We start from the raw sequence: 19,583 nt of genomic DNA on the forward strand, positions 1-19,583 counted from the left end.
CAGATTGATGGGCTCTTCCTATTTAGAAGGCCCAGCATGAGTTCTCCTTTCATCATGTTTCATAAGAGTGTGGAGATGGTCATAAGCCATTCGAATCTCTATTCCTCATCAACACCAGGACTCGTGAAAGACAATATAGTATATGGTTAAATGTGGCATAGTCTCAGGAAAGAATTACTAGATTAGAAATGGTTTACCCTTATATTTTAAAAAAGTATTTACTGGAAAGAGAATCATAGGAGGCCATTTTTGTCTACTTTTCCTGTCTTATGAAGAGATTGACTGAGTGTAGTGAGGGCCTAGCGACATCAGGTGGGAGCTAGGCGGCATGGGTGCTTGAAGCGTTGGACTGCCAGCCCAAGCTCAGCAGCTGGAAGCCCCCAGTTCTCTGCAGGAGAAAATGGGGCCTTCCGCGCTGTACAGATCTACAGCCTCAACCACCCTTAGGAGCATTTCTTCACGGTGAGCTGGAATCGACCGCATGCAAATGGCTGTGCTTTTGTGCTTGGCACTCGTCCCTGTGTAAGCGGAATCTATTTGCTCTTCTTTTAAGGTGACTTGAATAGGGACTGATCATGATACCAAACTCAAGCATGGAGGAGCGAAAGACACAAAAGGCATATAAAAGAAGTCTCTTATGAATCATATTTCCCAGATCCTGGCAATTTTTTCATGTAAACCTGTGTACCCAAATGTTTGGCCTCATGATGGTTATTCAGCTATTTTGTACACATTACTTTTATAGCTTAGGTTACAAGCTTATTCCTTCCTCAGTAGACTCAGTTCCTACAACTGCAAATATGTCTTGCTAGATAACTTGACTTTGTCGTTAAATGCAAGGGAAAGCCAGTAGATACATCGAAGTGGGTGGATCAATGGAGCCATTGCTTTCCATTGCGCAGAAACAGCTCCTGGTTTTCAGCTATGGTCAGTAGTTGTAGAGTATGATGAAGAAAGTGATTTTCTAATAGAAAGAAAAAACAAAAATTGTAGCACAACTACTCCTTTGTGGCATTTCATGGAATACTTGTTGAATTTGTGAGAGGTGGCTTTATGGAGAGAATAATGTCCCCCGCCAGATATGTGTTGAATTTCTAGTCTTTTACCTGTGGATGAAATGCTGGTTGAAAATAAGTTGGTTTTGGTTTGGTTAGTTTGCTTTTGCTTTTTGATTTTAATATGAATGAGCTCATACCAATGTAGAGTGGATCCTAAATCTACTTACAAAAGTTATCAAAGGACCAGCATATGCACAGGGGCATACACACAGGAAGGAGACAATCCATGTGAGGATTGTCTATAAAGCAAAGAACGTCAAGGAACCCAAGCTACCAAGAAGAAAGAAGTCAGCACGCGCCATTCTGATTTGGACTTTTAGCTGCCAGACTGATAAAATAGCAGTAAAGCTAACATTTGGGGTGTTGATGTTACAGCAGCACTAGGTAGTAAGACCGAGGGCAAAGCAGACGGGAGAACAGTTCGAACTGATAGTGTGCCTCCAGAGCCCATCTCCAGCCCAGCTGAGGAATTGGGTGTGGTGGGGGTCGAGGGGGAGAGGGAGAGATTCAAAAAGAAACAGTGACAAATTACCCTAAATAATTTTCGATACATTTTCTTTTTCAGTTTAGCCCTTATTTCTACCAAGCTCTCCCACTTTGAGGGGACTTCTGAGGCACTTGAGGAACTGGATTTGCTCTTGCAGCATACCTTTTAGGAGAATGACAGAGTCACTCTGTAGGAACTAGAAGGTCAGACTAATGGCATCCCCACAGAAGCGACTACACACGGGAGGTACACATCATGATGCTGTTACTTCTCCAGCTCATTAAGGACCAAGTAGTCGAAGGAAATCTTATGATGGTTCTAAGTAGAACATTGGAATTTGGATGACAGGGATCCGGATGATCCCCTTTCAAGTTTAAAAGGCAGTGCTTTTCATGGCTTACAGATCTTCTTAACACCCAGGGAGGAAATATCAAGCACAGCATAAAACCTAAATCATTTTAGAAGTTCAGTTTTTTAAAAGTTTAAAGAACGAAAATTTGATAAAATAAGGTTTTACTTTCATATTACCCTGAACCATATTTCACCTCTATTCTAACAAAATAACTGCTATACTTACATTATTATCCCTCCAAGAAAATCATATAAGGCATTTTTTTCTTTTCTTAGTAGTCACAGAGCAAATTAACCAGATGGAAAATTATAGTCAGCCGTTTTGTTTCATGGGAAATGGAGTTCATCAGCTCTCAAGAGAATTGGTATTCAACCTCTCCACACAAGACATTCAGCTTCTAACAAACTAGGCTTGTGAATATGTCCCTAGAGACTAATATCAAACATTCCACCGCATGCTTGTTTTGGGTTATTTTTGATGGATGGCCTTTAGTTATGTCTTTAGCTATTTTTAAAAATGTTTGTTGAGTTAAAAAATAATGGTTGAAGGGAAAGAAAAATAACTTCCTAGTTTAAAATGGAGACGATCCTTGTATTTCAACATTTACCATCAAGTCAATGACATCCAAACAGACTTATCCGGGACACTGCCATTCTTTCATCTTACTTCCTTCTTGAGCGGGGTCATAAGCCCTGGATATTGTTCTCATTTAAAAGAGAAGGAAACCAAGGATCAAAAAGGCTAAATGGCTTCTATAACATAGAACAAGTCACATGTCAACGCTAAAGCCATCAGGGCAAGAATCTGCAGTTTCTGATTTTTAACCCAATATTCCAGAAAAAAGATGAGGCTTTACTCCCATCAAGACCCACGGTCTTTGAAAGTCACAGGGACAGGTCTGCTCTGTATTATAAGATGGCTATGAGTCGGAACCAGCTCAATGACAGTGTGTTTGAGTAACTCAATACTCTTCTGAGTGTGTTACGTCTTTGGTAGCAGACAAACAACAGGAAAGTACACACGTTTGCTCACTCACACGCACAGCACAGAGGTGAGGCGGAAAAGAAAACAAATCTGAAGGTAGAACATTTTGTATGGGTACACTCATCTCCTCAAATGTTGAGATTCTTTGTGAATTATATAATATATGTATGTATATAATGAAAATGGTGCGGGCCCAGGCAGTCCTTTGTCCTGTTGTGCATGAAGTCACTATGGAGCATCACCCCCTGGTGGCATCTAAGAGCAACACCTCTTTGAAAAGAGCCCTGAAGGCATAGTTCCAATGTGTTGTACTGCTAACCATGAGGTCCACGGTTGGAAACCATGAACTGCTCTGAGAGAGAAAGACAAGGCTTTCTACTCCCATAAAGCGTTAAAGCCTCAAGACCAAACGGAGGTAGCTTCACCCTCTCCTACAGGGTTGCTTTGCTCTGAGTCAGAATCGACTTGCTGGCAGTGAGGTTCTTTTTTTTTCTTCAATATCTCATTTAATTAGTTATCCTCAATTTAATTCTGACCGTTGGTGACCCCCCGGGTGTCAGAGTCGAATTGTGCATCCACATGCTTTCAAGGGCTGATATTTCAGAAGCTGATCTCCAGAAGGTTCTCCTGGGGTGACTGGTACCTCTAACCTTTCAGTTAGAAGGTGAGCCCATGTCAAGAGACTGCATATCTCACTGAACTCTCCTAAAAATGGTGCATTCCGACACTTATGCCACTGACATCCCAGAGGACCTTGTCTTGACATGCTCTGAATGCAGGCTGCTGCTCTAAAAGTTACACACCGACAATCAAAGGGCTGATTCAGTTCCCAATAGAGAATGCATTCTCCCATCGAACGGTTCAAAACGTTCTGAGTGGAAGTTGATTGGTGGTGGTCTTGGCTTAGGGGGAAAAAAGCCTTTCAATATGTCAAAGGCTTAACCATCGATGTCTGCTACTTGCTATCTTCTTCTTCCCTGAGCATTCACAGAGGACTCAAGAAGAGGACTCAAGCTGTCTTCTTCAGCTGCCCAGGCCCAGACAGGGAAAGGGCTCTCTCTCTGGCATGGACAGACCTTAGGACTTTACCCTCTGCTCTTAGTCTCGGTCCTTTGAAATAGACGCAACACACACGGTAGCTACAATGAATTAATTCACGACGCAAGGGAGCATGTAGCATGTGATTTCTTTAGGCTTTTATACTTGAGCCTTTATCCTTTATTCTTTTGAAAAAAATCCTCTTGGCATGTGTATATTCACTAATACTTGTCTCGGACTCCAAGTTCTTTGAGAGCAAGAAGTTTTTATGCATTTTTTGATCCAGGCATGACATCTGTCGGAGGTCTTGCTACGCCAGGACCTGAGATACACGAATTCAGAAACAATCTTGCTCTTGAGGCGCTAACAATAGAGTAAAAGAGAGACACTCACAAAACAAAGCGGCTTTTACAGAAAGATCAACAAGCCTCCAGTGACCTCCCTCTCTCTGGAATAGAGGGAGGGGAAGAAACTGGTCGCCCTTGGAGGGACGACTAGAGGAGACAGAAAGGAGCAGCCTGACGTGAGCAGTTAAGTCCTGGCCTGCTGATTCCCGTCTGATGCACGTTAGGCCTGATCTGGTTGTCAACATTGTCTGTATTTTGTTGTTTCTTTGCTTGTTCAGTTTAGGGTTTGTCTCAGAGTGCTATATCATTGGGAGTCACCCTCTGGAATTCTTATTATACGTTTCCCTGTCTTTCGGGATATGGCACCCAGGATTGATGAACCTGTAGGAACAGCACGGAGAATAAAGGTTTCTGTGGGGCACAGTGATGGGGGTGGGTAGGTAAAAGGGAGCTGATGTCAAGAAGTTCAAGAAGGAAAAGAATGTTTTGAAACTAATTTTGGGAGCAATTATACAATACTGCCTAATGTGACTGAATGATTAGATGATATGTTAACTGTATTAACTCACAATAAAATTATTTTGGGGGGAAAAAAAAAGAAATAGTATGTATGCACTAATGAGAGAGAAATGCTCAGGCCTCAGGACAACATGAGGAGGCTATCATGAGAAGGATGTTTAACTGGGCTGTGAGGATAGGAATGACGATGTAGTCAAGGTAGGTGGACAACAAGGAGGAGAGAATGGGTACAAGAAGAGTCATGTGTGAAGGTCTAGATGTTGAAAGGTTGTGGTACAGTTGAAGGCTATGGGATGACTGGAAGTGGCTGAAGCACAGCAGGCATGCGCAGGCATGTCTGTGTGTGCTGGAGACTCCAGGGCTGAGAAAGGGCTGGAGGCAGTGGGAAAAGTAAGCAAGAGAATGTAGGAAAAGGCCATGTGGGGCTATGTCATGGAGTTCAAGGTTTATTTTACAACCAGAGAAGAGCTGTTGGAGACTTTCCCACCAAGGAAGTGGTGTAGCCAGATGAATCTGAGAAAGATTCTTTGCTTGGTCCTTTGTAGAGAACCTTGTGGAACTCTGTAAAAATGTTGACCTTATCATGAGGGAGCAAAAGTTATGTAGTAAAAGTATACTAGGTTTCACTTAATAGACTAATGTTTAATAATAGTGCACCACTACAGTCCATCACGGGAGTCCTAGTAGCTCTGTGGGGTAGGTGCAGGGCTGCTAACTGCAAGGTCAGTGGTTCAAACCCACCAGCCACTCTGGGAAAAAGATGAAGCGTCTGTTACCATGAAGATTCAGTCTCCGAAACCCAAGGTATCACCATGCATCAAATGGACTCTGACAGCCAGCCTGCTTTCTTGGAATAATCCATCAAGGAGCCCTTCAGGGACAGGGGTTCAAGTGCTTGGTGCTGAACAAGAGGCTCCACCTGCCAGCAGCTCCGCGGGAGGAAGGTGTGGCAGTGTGCTTCAGAACAGACGGACAGCCTGGGAAAGGCTGACGGACGGGGCAGCTCTACTCTGACCCATTGGAACTGAGAGTTGGAATCACCCTGAGAGCAATGGAGTGTTTGTTTGTAGTTTGTAGTACACCACAGATCGGAGCAAGGTCAAAACTACTATCTAAAAGAGGTGCAATCGGGAGGTCGTGGTATATATGTAGAACGCTGAGGCCGGAGGGAGAAGATTAAGATGACTGAAGCATTTGCATAAGGAGATGAGGCGTTGTACAACTCGCACGGTGGCTGATTTAATTTTTATCGAACATAGACCTGTATACTTTGCTCAGCGAGGCTTCAAACGAGCTCTTGACTGGGTAACAACCACTTGTCCGCCCTTCAAGCAGCAATTTAAATTAAAATCCTAAAAGTGAGAATGGCCACAGGTAAATCCAGTTAACTGTATTTTGAATTAAGATTCTTTACCCTGATTCAGTTTCCATCCCAGTTCGGTATCTTAATCACACAAATTTCAAAGACTTCAACATTTTGTACAGATATTTCCCCAGAGCACTTTGATATTCCTTACACCATATAGATTTAAATTCTGCCAAGTTTTTCCCTAAAGAGAAGCAGAAACATCTACTTTACAGATTCAACAAAGACTGCAATGGGCAATGGAAAGAGCCGTGCAGCACGCCCAGATGAGCATGGATATAGTTATTGAGTCTGAGCGAAGCCACTTTGAATAAACATGAAAATTAAGTGAGAAAGCTTAACAGACTTTAAAGTCCGGTTCACTTTTACATATGGGATAGTTGCAGCATTATTTGCATCTAGTTAGCAACACTATAGATCCAGCTAAAGATAGAAATCAGCTTAACTATTGCAGGTTTGGGTCCAGACATGGCAACAGCAAGTAAAAGAGACTAACACCACAGTCAGCAGTTCAAACTCACCAGCTGCTCCCAGGGAGAAGGATGAGGCTCCTGTAGAGATTTATAGCCTCAGACGCCTGCCTGCAGTGGCAGCTCTACTCCGCCCTACAGGGTCACTATCAGTTGTAATTGACATCATGGCAATTGAGCTTGAGTGTCTAGTCTATTAAGTGTACAATCGCATTATGAAAAAGTCTGAAATATTCTGATAACTGCCAAATTGTAACCCAGAAGTCTGAAGTGAGTACATGCTATTGGTAAAAATGGTGCTGACAGACTTGCCCAACTCAAGGTTGCCAAAAACTTTCAATTTGTAGAAAATGTGGTTTCTGTGAAGTGGAATCAAGGGACGCACATCAAAATGAGGCCCCTATACCGCGTTACTCACCCCCGGGGGACAAAAGTCTGCAATCAAATCAAGTGGCACTTAGAATTGTGATACACGCTAATTAAACGCAGATCACAGGACAGAGAAATAAAGTAGCTTAAAAATACATCAGTATAAGACCTACTATTAGAAATCACACAAAAAAACAAATCCAAATTCACTGCTATTGCGTCATAGCTGACTCATAGCGACCCCTCGTGGGTTTCCCAGACTGTAACTTTATGGGAGTAGAAAGCCCAGTCGTTCTCCCGCGGAGCTGTGCTGGTGGTTTTGAACTGCCGACCATGTGGCCCGCAGCCCAACATGTAAATACAGTATATCCAGTACACTTCAACTTCACCGCGAGAAAAGAAAAGCCCTCCCACTTTATGAACTTGTGAGAGGAAAGCAATAGTGTGCATGCAGCTGACTTTGAACTGCCCAGTGCACGGCAAACACAAGCCTCACTTTGGACCGTTCCCTGGTAACGTAGCTTTACAAGCGAGAAAAGGGAGCCAAGGCTGCTGTCTCCCATCAGTTTCAAATACAATGTCTCTCAGCAGTTAATCTCGCTCTTCAGTCTACAGGTACCCATATATCTTCCTGTTTTGACAGTTTATGTCCTTATGCATGTAATTTGTATAATCTATAACATGATATTATATAATAGACAATATAAATATTATATCATATCTAACTATCATATATCAATATACTATATATTATACTAAATCTATTCAATATAACACAATTGCATATATAATAAATTACATATTATATAAAATATACAATATCTATTTATAATAACAAGTTTTGGCTGTTCTTGAACTTTTTATAAATGGCACCCTAGTGTATTTACTCTTTTGCTGGTTTTATTTCATATCATAAAGTTCATCTGGATTGAAGTGTTTACCTGTAATGTATCTGTGCAGATTCTTTAATGGAAAGAGCCCTGGTGGTATAGTAGATTTTATACTAAGCTGCTAACTACAAGGTCAGTTGTTTGAAACCATTAGCCTCTCCTTGGGAGAGAGGTGAGGCTATTTACTCCCCTAAAGATTTCAAGTCTCAGAAACCCAAAGGGGTAGCCCTACCCTGTCCTATGTGTCAGACTGACTCCGATGGCACCGAGTTTAGGTTTTCTGTTTTGTTGTCTTCCTTAATGGCTAATTGTCCTGCACTACGCAACTTTCTATTTGTTCATTTTCTCTTTGACTAACACTCAGGCTGTTTCCAGTTTAGATGATTATAAATTAAAGTGTACAATATTCTTGTCCACAACTTGTACAGGATTTTCCTGGGACACACAGGGAAGTGTCAACTTGCTGAGCCCTCTGAAAATGCACATGCTCAACTTTGCACTATATCGGAAAACATGCATTCCAAAGTGATTGCATCAAGCTGGAATTCTTACTGCTCTTTTCTTATACAGAATGTCCTGCGCCTTATTCTCACCAATATGTCATATTATCCAACTTGCTAACTTTTTTCTGACCTTGTGAGTAAATATGGTTACAGTTTGCTAAGCATATCAATCTAAACTTTAATGATATAGATTGAACATGTATTTGTTCAATATATATATAAAACAGGTATTTGGTATTTTAAAATGAAACAATGTTTGCACATGCATTTTGCCTATATTTCTATTCATTAATTTTGAATTCACATATTGGTTAATAGGGATTATTTATATACTCAGCATTCTAATTCTTTGCTGTTACATGAGTGTTCAATATCAACTGTTTACTGATTTTTTTCTTACTTTGAGTTATGTTTCAATAAGCAAATTAAATTATCCATTTTTCCCTTTATGTTTTTATAAATCATTTTATTGGGGTCTCATACAACTCTTACCACAATCCATACATACATCCATTGTGTCAAGCACTTTTGTACATTTGTTTCCTTCATCCTCAAAATATTTGCTTTCTACTTGAGCCCTTGGTATCAGCTCCTCATTTTCCCTCCTCCCTTCCTCTTCCCCTCCCCAATGAACCCTTGATAATTTATAAATTATTATTATTTTGTCATATCTTACACCATCCAACACATTGCCCTTCACCCACTTCTCTGCTGTCCATCCCATAGGGAGGAGGTTATATGTAGATCCTTGTGTTTTTGTACTTTCTTTGAAAACGTTCCCTATCCTGATTTATGAGAAAATTTAGCCTGTGTTTTAGCTTTGTTTTTGTACATTGATGATGGAATTGTTTTGAATATGATGTAAATGAAATAACCAATTATTGAATCACTCATTCTTTCTCTCACAAAACTGAAGTATCATTTTTTATTTGTCAAGTTTCCAAATATGTGGATGCTTATTGTGTTCTTGCTGTTCCATTGATATTTTGGTTTATTCTGCTGTAATATTGCACTTTACAACTTGTCAGTTTGTCATGTGGTGGGGGCTTGCACCTAATTCAAATAAGTTTTAGTAGCATTTACATACTAAGACAAACTAGGAAGAAAGGCCTGGTGATCCACTTCCCAACATGAGCCACTATCAACCTCATATTTAGCAACAGAGCAATGTCTGAGGTAGCGCTGCAAGATGAAGCCCTCCGGCAGTTAGAAGGCCTTCAAAGCACAACTGTGAGACTTCATGGAGAGGCAATCCAGTGGTTCAGACAGAGCAGAGCATTTGGGACCTTTGTTTGCTGATGTGGCAAGACTGAAATGAGAAATAACAGCTGCAAATATCTATTAATAATCAGAATGTAGAATGTATGAAATATGAATCACAGAAAATAGGAAGCCTTCAAAAATGAAATGGAACACTGGAAGATCATTTTCCTGGGTGTTAGTGAGATGAGATGGATTGATATTGGCCATTTTCAATGTGACAATCCTGTAGTCTATGATGCCAGAAAGACAAATTGAAAGCAACAGTGTTACATTCATCATTACGAGGAACATTTTGCGATCTATCCTGAAATGCAATGCTTTCAGTGAGAGGTTTATAGCTCTGCGCCTACAAGGACAACTAGTTAATACAACTGGTGCACCAAGTATGGATGCCAAGGATGAAGAAATTGAACGTTTTTACAAACGGCAGGAGTCTGAAGTTGATCAAGTGTGCAGTCACATGCATTGATAATTACTGGTGGTTGGAATGTGAATGTTGGAAACAGAGGAGGACGATCGATAGTTGGAAATTATGACCTTGGTGATAGAAATGATGCTAGAGATAGCATGATAGAAGCGTGGAAAACTGATGAATTATTTATCAGAAGTACTTTTTCTTAACAACACTATCCAAGAGAACACACACGGATCTCACCACATGAATTACACAGGAAGCAAATCAACTACAACTGTCAAAAGGGTGATGGAGAAGCTTAGTATTACCAGGCAAGAAAAGCCAGGTGCTAACTGCAGAACGGACCACTGCTTGTTCATGTGCAAGTTCAAGTTGAAGGTAACAAAAATTAAAGTGTCACAAGAGACAAAGTATGATCTTGAATATTTCTGCCTGAATCAGACACCATGTTAGGAATAGATCTGCACTAAACTCTAATGAGTAAAGCCCAGAAGGGATGTGGAATGACATCAAGGACATCACACAGGAAGAAGGGAAAAGGAAAAGGTTATGGAAAAGTTGGAAAAGACCAAAATGGATGTCAGAGACTCTGAAACTTGTTCTTAAGCAGAGTAGCAACGGCAACAGAAAATTTGTGAAAATTACAGGCTAGCAAGCTCTACGAGGAAGTTCTGCTCTGTCACACGGGATTGCTATGAGTGGAAATGGACCCTCTGGTGCGAACAACATTAACAAATAAACACATTTGAACTTAAATGTTAAGTGATGTACTTCATAAAAGTGAAGATGAAATTATAATTTTCTAAACAAATATAAGGGAGTAAAAGTTCAGTATGTTCTTTAACCTCGGATTATATGCTCTATTAAATCAATAAGGCACTAAATTAAGAGAATCCAGGCTTTAACAGATAAGAGAGCCCAAGTATCACTGAGTATAGCTATTCCATAACTGGACTAAATGTCTACCCTCACGGTTATTTGCCTTTGGGCTGATTCACACTCTTGACGGTCCCATGTGTGCTCTGTGTAGACTGGGCTCCAGAGAGCTCCCCCGGCAGTGACTCTTGGGGAGCAATAACCAGGCCTTTCTTCCAAGGCACTTTCTGATGGGGTTCAACCAACAGTCATTAGCTTGGTAGTCGAGCTTATAATTGTTTGCATTACTCAAGGATTCCTCTTACTGTAGAGGCCCGAGTGCAAAAATCACAAGATTTAAAATATCACCCCATCCAACCTCCTACTATTCCCCTTGCAAACCACAATGGGATACTTCCAGCTTTAAATACTTGACTGTTAACCAGAAGATCGGTAGTCCAACCTACAGGCGAAACAAAAGATTTGGGCTTGGAAACCCTGTGGGTAAGTTCTACTCAGTCCTATAGAGTCATTATGATTGGAAACAACTAAACAGGCTTCTTTGTTGTTTTAATATATAGTATAGTACCTGCCTCTCTTCTTTAAAAGAATGAAGAGAATATGCTCCATTCTGGGTTTTTTTGTTAGTTTGTTTTTTACTAGAAGGTGGCCTATTACATGGAGGTAGAAGTGCCCTCTGGTCTCATACATAGATTTCGTCATCTGGTCTGATCTTCAAGTGGGGGAGCTATTGGAATCCTATATTTAACATGCTAGCCCATTTTGGTTTTCATGACATGCTAAACATTTCTAAATAGGACAGTAACCACCCCTTGAGAGGTCATGCTGCGTGCTGCTGTGGTATAGATATAGGGGTAGACGATACATAGTGTAGACAGATTTGTACACCCAAAGGCTCTGTTGAGGGTAGAGCAGGCAAGGCCAGGGAAACTGCACAAAGAGCAGTTCCTCCTGCGCATCCAGGTTGTGATCATTCAGCAATTAAGGATGAATTCCCGCAGCCACTATTGTCTGGGATATGTCTTTTGTCTAAAATAAAAATAATACTGATGATGATAGCATCTTTTGCATATAAAAGTATATACATAATGAGCATATCACCCTTCAGAGATAACCCTTTGATCACTAGAAAAGTCGATAAGACTTCATATTTTAAAACCTTTCAAGGGAATCAATCTGTTTTCCTCCTGTTTCCAAGCCTTCCGTAACTTTGGAGTCTGTTTGTATTAAGTAGGAAGGGTCATTTCTGTGGAACTAATCAAATGGGAATTCAATGTTCCTTGCAAGTAGTTTTGGCCATGTTCCACTAGGAACTTTCAAGTCTAAATTTTCATTTTTCCTGGGAAAGAACTCACATGTTCCCAATGTCCAGTCTTTTCGATACCTATTGGTGAAGGGAGCAGGGCAGCAAAATGGCAACACATGGAAGTCACGGTGACACGCATTCAGCGAGGCACTCCGATGGAGATTTTGTTACTAAAGTAGGAAATGGCAAAATATGCGGGAATATCAGTTCAGATGTAGCAGTAACCACAGAGAAACACTAATAATGCCATCCAGCATTTTATAATAATAATTGATGTTGTGATTTTGTGAAAAAATTTAATTTCTGGAGGGAAGAACTGGAAGATATCCAAAATTCTTCATGTATTCTTATAAATCTAGACATTAAAAATTCTACTTCGAAGAAAAATTCATGGTAGTGCTTTTGGTAAGAAGGAAATATTCATGTTAAATGCCCTGTATCATTTCACCAGGCTTTTTCAGTCTGTATTCTGAACAAATAGTACATGCTTTAAGAAATCCATATCCGGTTCCTCTTTCGGTCGCCTAAACTTTTCAAAAATAATCATAAGTATTATCCTGTCCTCAGCTTTGTGTTTCATTTCAGTTTTTTATTTAACAAGATATAATTACTTTTATTGATTTTTATGTCAGTTGCGTTTTAAAAACGGAATAGCCTACATCGCCTTTCTACCATAGATTATCTTCTTATATCTCAGCAACTGAGTATAAAACTGACAAGGTTTGGGTCTGTATTGCTTAGAGTCCTGTCTGGAGCCCTTGGTGGGATGCTTAATTGAAGGTATCAAGTGGCAAGTAGACATGCAGGATAGAGCAGGTAGCATGGTTTGGACAAAATGAGGGCACATTGAAGCCACTAGGATATTTGCTGCATGAAGCTATAGGGTAGCAGGAGTCCCAAAAGGAAGACAGGCATTACAGAAAGACCTGAAAACTAGGTGAACAGCACCCTCACTTAAAACCAAGGCTTATGGAAGCCGTAGTCAAGAGATCAAACAGCACAGGGCATTGGGCATATCTGCTGCACACACAGATTTGAGTAGAGCTGTCATGCTGAGGATTAAGGCATGCTTGACCCAAACGTGGTTCTTTCAATTATCTTGTATGCATGTGAAAGATGGACAATGAATAAGGAAGCCCACAGAAAAACTGATGCATTTGAATGATAGTGTTGGTGGAAAATGTTGAAAGTACCATGGAATGCCAAAAGAACAAACAAATCTGTCTTGGAAGACATAGAGCCAGAATTCTGAAAAACTAGATTGGCTTTGAACATCTTATCAGGAAGGACCCGTCGCTGAAAAGGCACATCACGTATGGTAAGGTTGAGGGAGGGTCAGGCCCTCAAGGAGATGGGTGGACACAGCGGCTGCAACAATGGACTCGAACAATTGTGACAATGTCACAGAACCGTGCCCTGTTTTGTTCTGTTGTACACAGGGTTGCTGTAAGTTGGAGCAGACCTGATGGCCCCTAACGACAAGAACAACTCATTAAAGAAACAAAAGAGAAGCACGTGTTCCTTAGAAAGCTCTGATTATAAGGTGAATCCTAGATTTCAGGAGGATTCCCCTCATTCTCAGAACTGGGTAGAGGGGCTGGATGGGTAAGCAATAAGGCTTATGCTGAACCTTTGCTGAACCCTTTCTCTCCTCTGGTAGTCAGGAATTTGGTAGACTAAGTTTGCTTATGTGACCAACTCCCAGTAAAATTCCTAGGCACCGTGTCTGTAATGTGTATTAGCTTCTGTGCTGACGGTCCATTGCTAAGAAAAGTGGCTGCGTCCCATGTGACCCCACTGGAACAAAATACTTACAAGCATAGGTCACGTTTTCTCTGGAAGGATCCCTGTGTGCCTTTTTCCTTCGCAGATTTTGAGTTGCATCCTTCGACTAAAACAAAACCGTAGGCATGTTGAGTACCGTTGAGTACCATGAGTCCTGCTGGGTACTCTGGGCATGGATGTGATCATTCCATGACACCTCTCTCAGATTGGTTGTTGTTATGTGCCATCAGGTCAGTTTGGACTCACAGTCACCCTACACGTAACAGAAGGAAACATCGCTCAATCCTGCACCATCCTCATAAGCATCGTTAGTTTGAACCCATTGTGGCAACTACGAGGATTTTTTTTTACTGCCCCTCGGCTTTGCCAAGCATGATGCCCTTTCGCAGGGATCAGTCTCTCCTGATAATATGACCAAGGTACGTGAGATGAAATTTCACCATCCTTACCTCTAAGGAGCATTCTGGCCATATTTCTTCCAAGACAGAAACCACCAATCTTTGTCGTCACCACAATTCAAATGCGTCTAGTCTTTCTTCAGTCTTCCTGATTCGACGTCTCCCTTAGGCCTCAGAGCAAGAGCCTTGCTTTTCAATACTCTAGAGTGGCCTTTGCAGCAGATGAACCCAATCCAATTTGCTGTTTGATCTCTTGCCTGCTGCTTCCATGCGCATTGATTATGGATCCAAGCAAGACGAAATCCTGGACAATTTCAACCTTTTTTCCCATTATCATGATTTCCCTTTTTCCCATCTCCATTTACCTATTGGTCTAGATTTGAGGGGTTTTGTTTTCTTTACCTTAAGTTGTAGATACATTTATATTGACAGATAAATTACTCTTAAAAACATGTTTAATTTCCAATGATGAAATTACATGCAGTGGCATCACCAGGAGGTGGCAGGGATGCATAATGCGTCCCTGATACTGTCACAGGAGGTAAAGCCAAAATGAACCCAAAGGCCATGGCTGTGTGGCAGGAGAGCCATCATCTCAGGGGAAGAGGCTTCCAAGTCAAGGGTGTCACTAGGGATGGTGTCACTTGTCATCCAGTTCAGTAACTCATCACTTCCCAGTCAGGATGTGGATGGGTGGGTCAGGATACCTGCCACTAGAGGGGGCTTGCCTTGGCCAATGGGTAAGGGGAGAAGCTACAGTGAATTGGGAGGAAGGGTGGAGCAGAGTTCAAGTCCTATTGCTCCGTCTGCATAGGGAGAAACTGCGGCGGAACGCTCCACACCCGAGAATGGGGCTCGTTGTCTGGCCCTTCCTCTGAGGAGTGAGGCCGTGATTTACTGCACTGAGCGATGCCAATCCTAGGATCCCATGCCCCTGTGAATATGTGCATATAATACTTTTATTTTTCCTTGTGGCTGAAAAAGAAATGCATACCTTATGTCTTCCTATGAACACAAAACAAATATTTTCAAAGAGTGTTTTAAAGAGCTTAAAAAAGAACACATTGCTGTAGAGTCAGTTCTGACACATGGTGATTTCATGCATTACAGCGTCGTGCCAGACAGCAGTCTGGACTGTAATCCTGACAGTAGGAGGTAACAGGGACCTCCTTTCAGAGAGCCCCTTGATAGACTTAAATCACCAATCTTTAGGTTAGCAGCCAATTGTAAAACATTTGTGTCATTCAGACTCCTGAACCCTGATTAAGTAAGCAATAAAGTGGAAGCCTAATTAAGTAAGCTATAAAGATGTAAGGAATAAAGTATTAGTCTAGAAAATAACAATGCACTTGCTAACTAGCTTCTGTTTAAATTAGAGTAAAAAGAATTGTTATTTCTCTGAGACTCTGCCTCTAGAGCTCTCTGGCAAGATACAGAGCGATGACAGTGTGTGAAAGCCCTCTCAGCAGTTCCTCCTTGCAGCCTTGAGCTACACATTGCCACACATACCATGGTTCCCATGTCAGCATCTGATGAATGCAAGACGTTTTCACAATCGGATTGCTTACTCTGTGCATTTTGTCCACAAAAACACAGGAGTTGCCAAGATGCACGAGGAGCCTTTCCTAAATCATTCCCAGTGTCACCATGACCACAAACGTTTCCTAAATTAGAACTTTCTCTCTCTCTCGAGAATATAAATCCATTTGAGTGCTTGACTCCATGTAGCTTACAAACAAAGTTTTGTTTTCACATATATAAATTATTCTTCACAGGATCGGACCAATATGGCAACTACTCAATGTAAATGTCAATACTGCATGTCACCACTGCTTGGGAAGAAGTCTGTAGTGAAGGGTGACACCCTGTGCTGCGTCGCATGCTATGAGCGTATCTTTGCTAACTACTGCGAGGGCTGCAAAGAACCTATTGACTCTGATTCCAAGGTAGGTCTCAGTGCACAGAATGTTGCCTGCAATCCATAATTCCATTCTTCGACGTACCTTTCCCCCTTTGGGCTATTAACACTCTTTCTATTGCTCTAGCACTATATGAACTCAGAAGTTTTCTGTTCATCAAGTTACAGCACTGTGCTTAGCACCATGAATTGCAATCTATGCTTTCATTCTTACAAAGAATGTTGAGGTTGTTAGGTTGCTAAGATACAAGGTGATTAAGTTATATACCCTAAGTTGTACAGCTAACACATGTAGTTAGTTTTGAATGGCAAGAATATCTAAATAAGTATGTAGATAATCAGAGGGGTCAAGATTCAAAATGCGTGTTTTCTGATTTCATAAGCAGCCTCACCTCTCACACAAAGAGCTCATGTTCCCTACGATTATCATATCTCCTTCTCTTTTTCTTTGTCTCTCTGATCTTGCTGCGGGTAGGTAGGGTTTGGGGTTTGGTTGTCTAATAATGTCTCATAATATGGAAACTTAAAAACAAAAATCATTCCAGGAAATCTCTTTTGGAGTCTACAGAAAGAATGTAGGAGGCATTTGAAGAATTAGAAAAGTGTCCATTGATTTTCCAGCTACTTTTAGTGACCAATCAAGAAAGCTCCAGACTCTCCCTCATAATTAACCTGAGTCCCTTCTCCAAGGACAACTATATCAATGACAACATCCCCTCAAGCTACCAGCACAACCTGCTGGGGCCTGGGGCCCCGGAGTGCTCAGTGTATCTTATAAAACAACCTGGTTTGTGACCAACACATTTAATTCACTTTTATTTACTCTCTCAAAGGATCTGTGTTACAAAGGCCGACACTGGCATGGAGGATGCTTCAAGTGTGCCAAATGCAACCAGTCTTTGGTGGAAAAGCCTTTTGTGGCCAAGGATGAGCGCCTGCTGTGCACGGAGTGCTACTCCAACGAGTGCTCCTCCAAGTGCTCCCACTGCAAGAAGCCCATCATGCCCGGTGAGCGACGCGCACGCCATGCCCGGCCAAAGAGGATTCATGAGTTTCATTAGGTCCAAGTACACGAAGAGCGTATCAGCTCAAGAAACTCAAATGTGGAGAAAGATATCTCTCTCTCTCTCTCTCTGTCTCTCTCAGCTGTCTCTTGAATTTAGCGTATTTTAGAAACAAAAGATTATTCTATGGTGAAAAGGTAAACTAGAGCTCTCTTTTTGTGAAACCTAATTCACATAAACACTTTAAACACTTGGACCCAAAATTTGAACCATAAAATAAATATAAAATTTCTACCAACAATTCTAAGTGTAAATTGAACCAGGTCCATGAATCTACGTATCACCAAAGACAGAAGGAAGAAGCTTGCATGATAGGGGTGAGACTAACAATCTTCTGATAGCTTGACACCCACTGGCTTGAGGGTCAGGCATTGTTACTCCCTTCAGGGAGTCTGAAAAAACAAACTCACTGCCATGGAGTTGATATCTGCTCATAGTGACCCTATCGGACAGGGTAGAATGTCCCTACGGATTGCCAAGACTGTAACTCTTTACCAGAGTAGAAAGCACTCTCTTTCTCCTGAGGCGTGACGTGGTTTAGAACTTCTGGCCTTGTAATTAGCAACTCAACATGTAACTACTACACCACCAGGGATTTTACAGCAGACTAAGACCTATGTGAATGCTACCACATGATTCTGTCTTATTTCCTTATTATGTATTTAAATCTACTAGACCATAATTGCATAACATAAATCTCAGGAGCTTGTGCCTCAGTTTGTGCATCACTAACATGCCTGGCCACTACTCATCTGCCAGTCTGTCAGACTTAGGTGACTTGCTTGTTGCGTTGGTGCTGGGTGCTGTGCCACTAGTGTTTCAAACATCAGCAGGGTCACCCTTTTCCAATCACTACAAGGCCGGGGCTGATTATGGAACAAATCATTAATTACTCATATGCAAGTTCAAGTTGAAGATTTTTAAAGCCAATTAAAACCTTGATTATACATTACCTTAATTTAGAGACCATCACAAGAATAGATTGGACAAGGACCAGATGAGTTGTGAGATGATATCAAAAACACCAGACATGAAGGAACGAAAAGGTCATTCAAAGACAGGAAAGAAAGGAAAGGCCCAAATGGGTGTCAAAAAGAGACTCTGAAATTTGTAACTGAATAGTAGCCTAAGCGAATGAGAAAAATGCTGAAGCAAAAGATCTAAAAAGGTGGTTTCAAATGGCGGTTCAAGAAGTATTGAAATGTGGAAAGGACTGGAGTCGAAAAACCAAAAGGGATGAATTCACTCAGCATTGCTCAAACTGAAAGAACTTTAGAAAAATTCAAGATTTAAGTAAAATATTGAAAGATGCAGGAACTACATTTTTTTAAATGGAAGGAGTATACAGTCATTCTACCAAAAAGAATTGGCTGGCATTCAACCCTTCCAAGAGGTAGTTTATGATCAAGAAACCCAAGTATCCAAAGAAACAGGCCAAGCTGTACTGAAAGCACTGTAGTAAAACAAAGCTCCAGAAATTGACAGGACACCAGTCACAACGTTTGAACAGAGGGACGCAGTGCTGGATATAAGATACTCTACGCCAAGAAAGTTGGGAGACAATTAGTCACCTGGCCAGCAGACTGGAAGAGATCCATATTTCTACCCACTCCAAAGAAGGTGTCCAACATAATGTGCAGATTATAGAATACTACCATTAATATAACAGAAACGTTAAAAATTGCTGAAGATAATTTAAAAATGATTGCAGCAGAACGATAAAGACTCCCCGATATTCCTACCTGATTCAGAAGATGACCTGAAACATGCAGGACATTGCTAATACCAGATGGACATTGACTAAAAGAAAGATGATTAGCTGTGTTTTTGATTATGCAAAGATATGTACATCTTATTATGGATAAGATTGAGGAGAATGGGGACTCCAGAATGCTTAGCTGTGCTCATGTGGACCTGTGCAACATAGACCAAGAGGAAGCTGAAATAAAACACAACGATTCTATGTGGTTTAAAGTCAGAAAAGTATGCATTATTGTTGTATCTTTTCACCATATTTATGCTATTTCATTTTTTTAATCATTTTATTGGGGCTCATACAACTCTCATCACAATCCATACATACATCCATTGTGTCAAGCACATTTGTACATATGATGCCATCCTCATTCTGAAAACATTTTCTTTCTCCTTGAGCCCTTGGTATCAGCTCCTCAT

General features: G+C 41.1%; 1 protein-coding gene across 2 annotated transcripts in view; it reads left to right on the forward strand.

Annotated features, from left to right (window-relative positions):
* FHL5 (four and a half LIM domains 5) overlaps positions 1-19,583 on the forward strand; it is a 47,114-nt gene that overhangs the window by 8,563 nt on the left and 18,968 nt on the right. For both annotated transcript variants that reach the window (XM_004710909.2, XM_045294495.1), the window contains exons 2-3: positions 16,202-16,372; positions 17,178-17,352. In XM_004710909.2, the coding sequence (XP_004710966.1) occupies positions 16,214-16,372; positions 17,178-17,352 (334 nt within the window). In that variant the 5' untranslated portion in view covers positions 16,202-16,213. The remainder of the gene's footprint in view (positions 1-16,201; positions 16,373-17,177; positions 17,353-19,583) is intronic.

This window comes from Echinops telfairi, unplaced genomic scaffold, assembly GCF_000313985.2.
Source record: "Echinops telfairi isolate 266 unplaced genomic scaffold, ASM31398v2 ScPeMD7_3533;HRSCAF=4204_0, whole genome shotgun sequence".
In the NCBI taxonomy this organism is placed as follows: domain Eukaryota; kingdom Metazoa; phylum Chordata; class Mammalia; order Afrosoricida; family Tenrecidae; genus Echinops; species Echinops telfairi.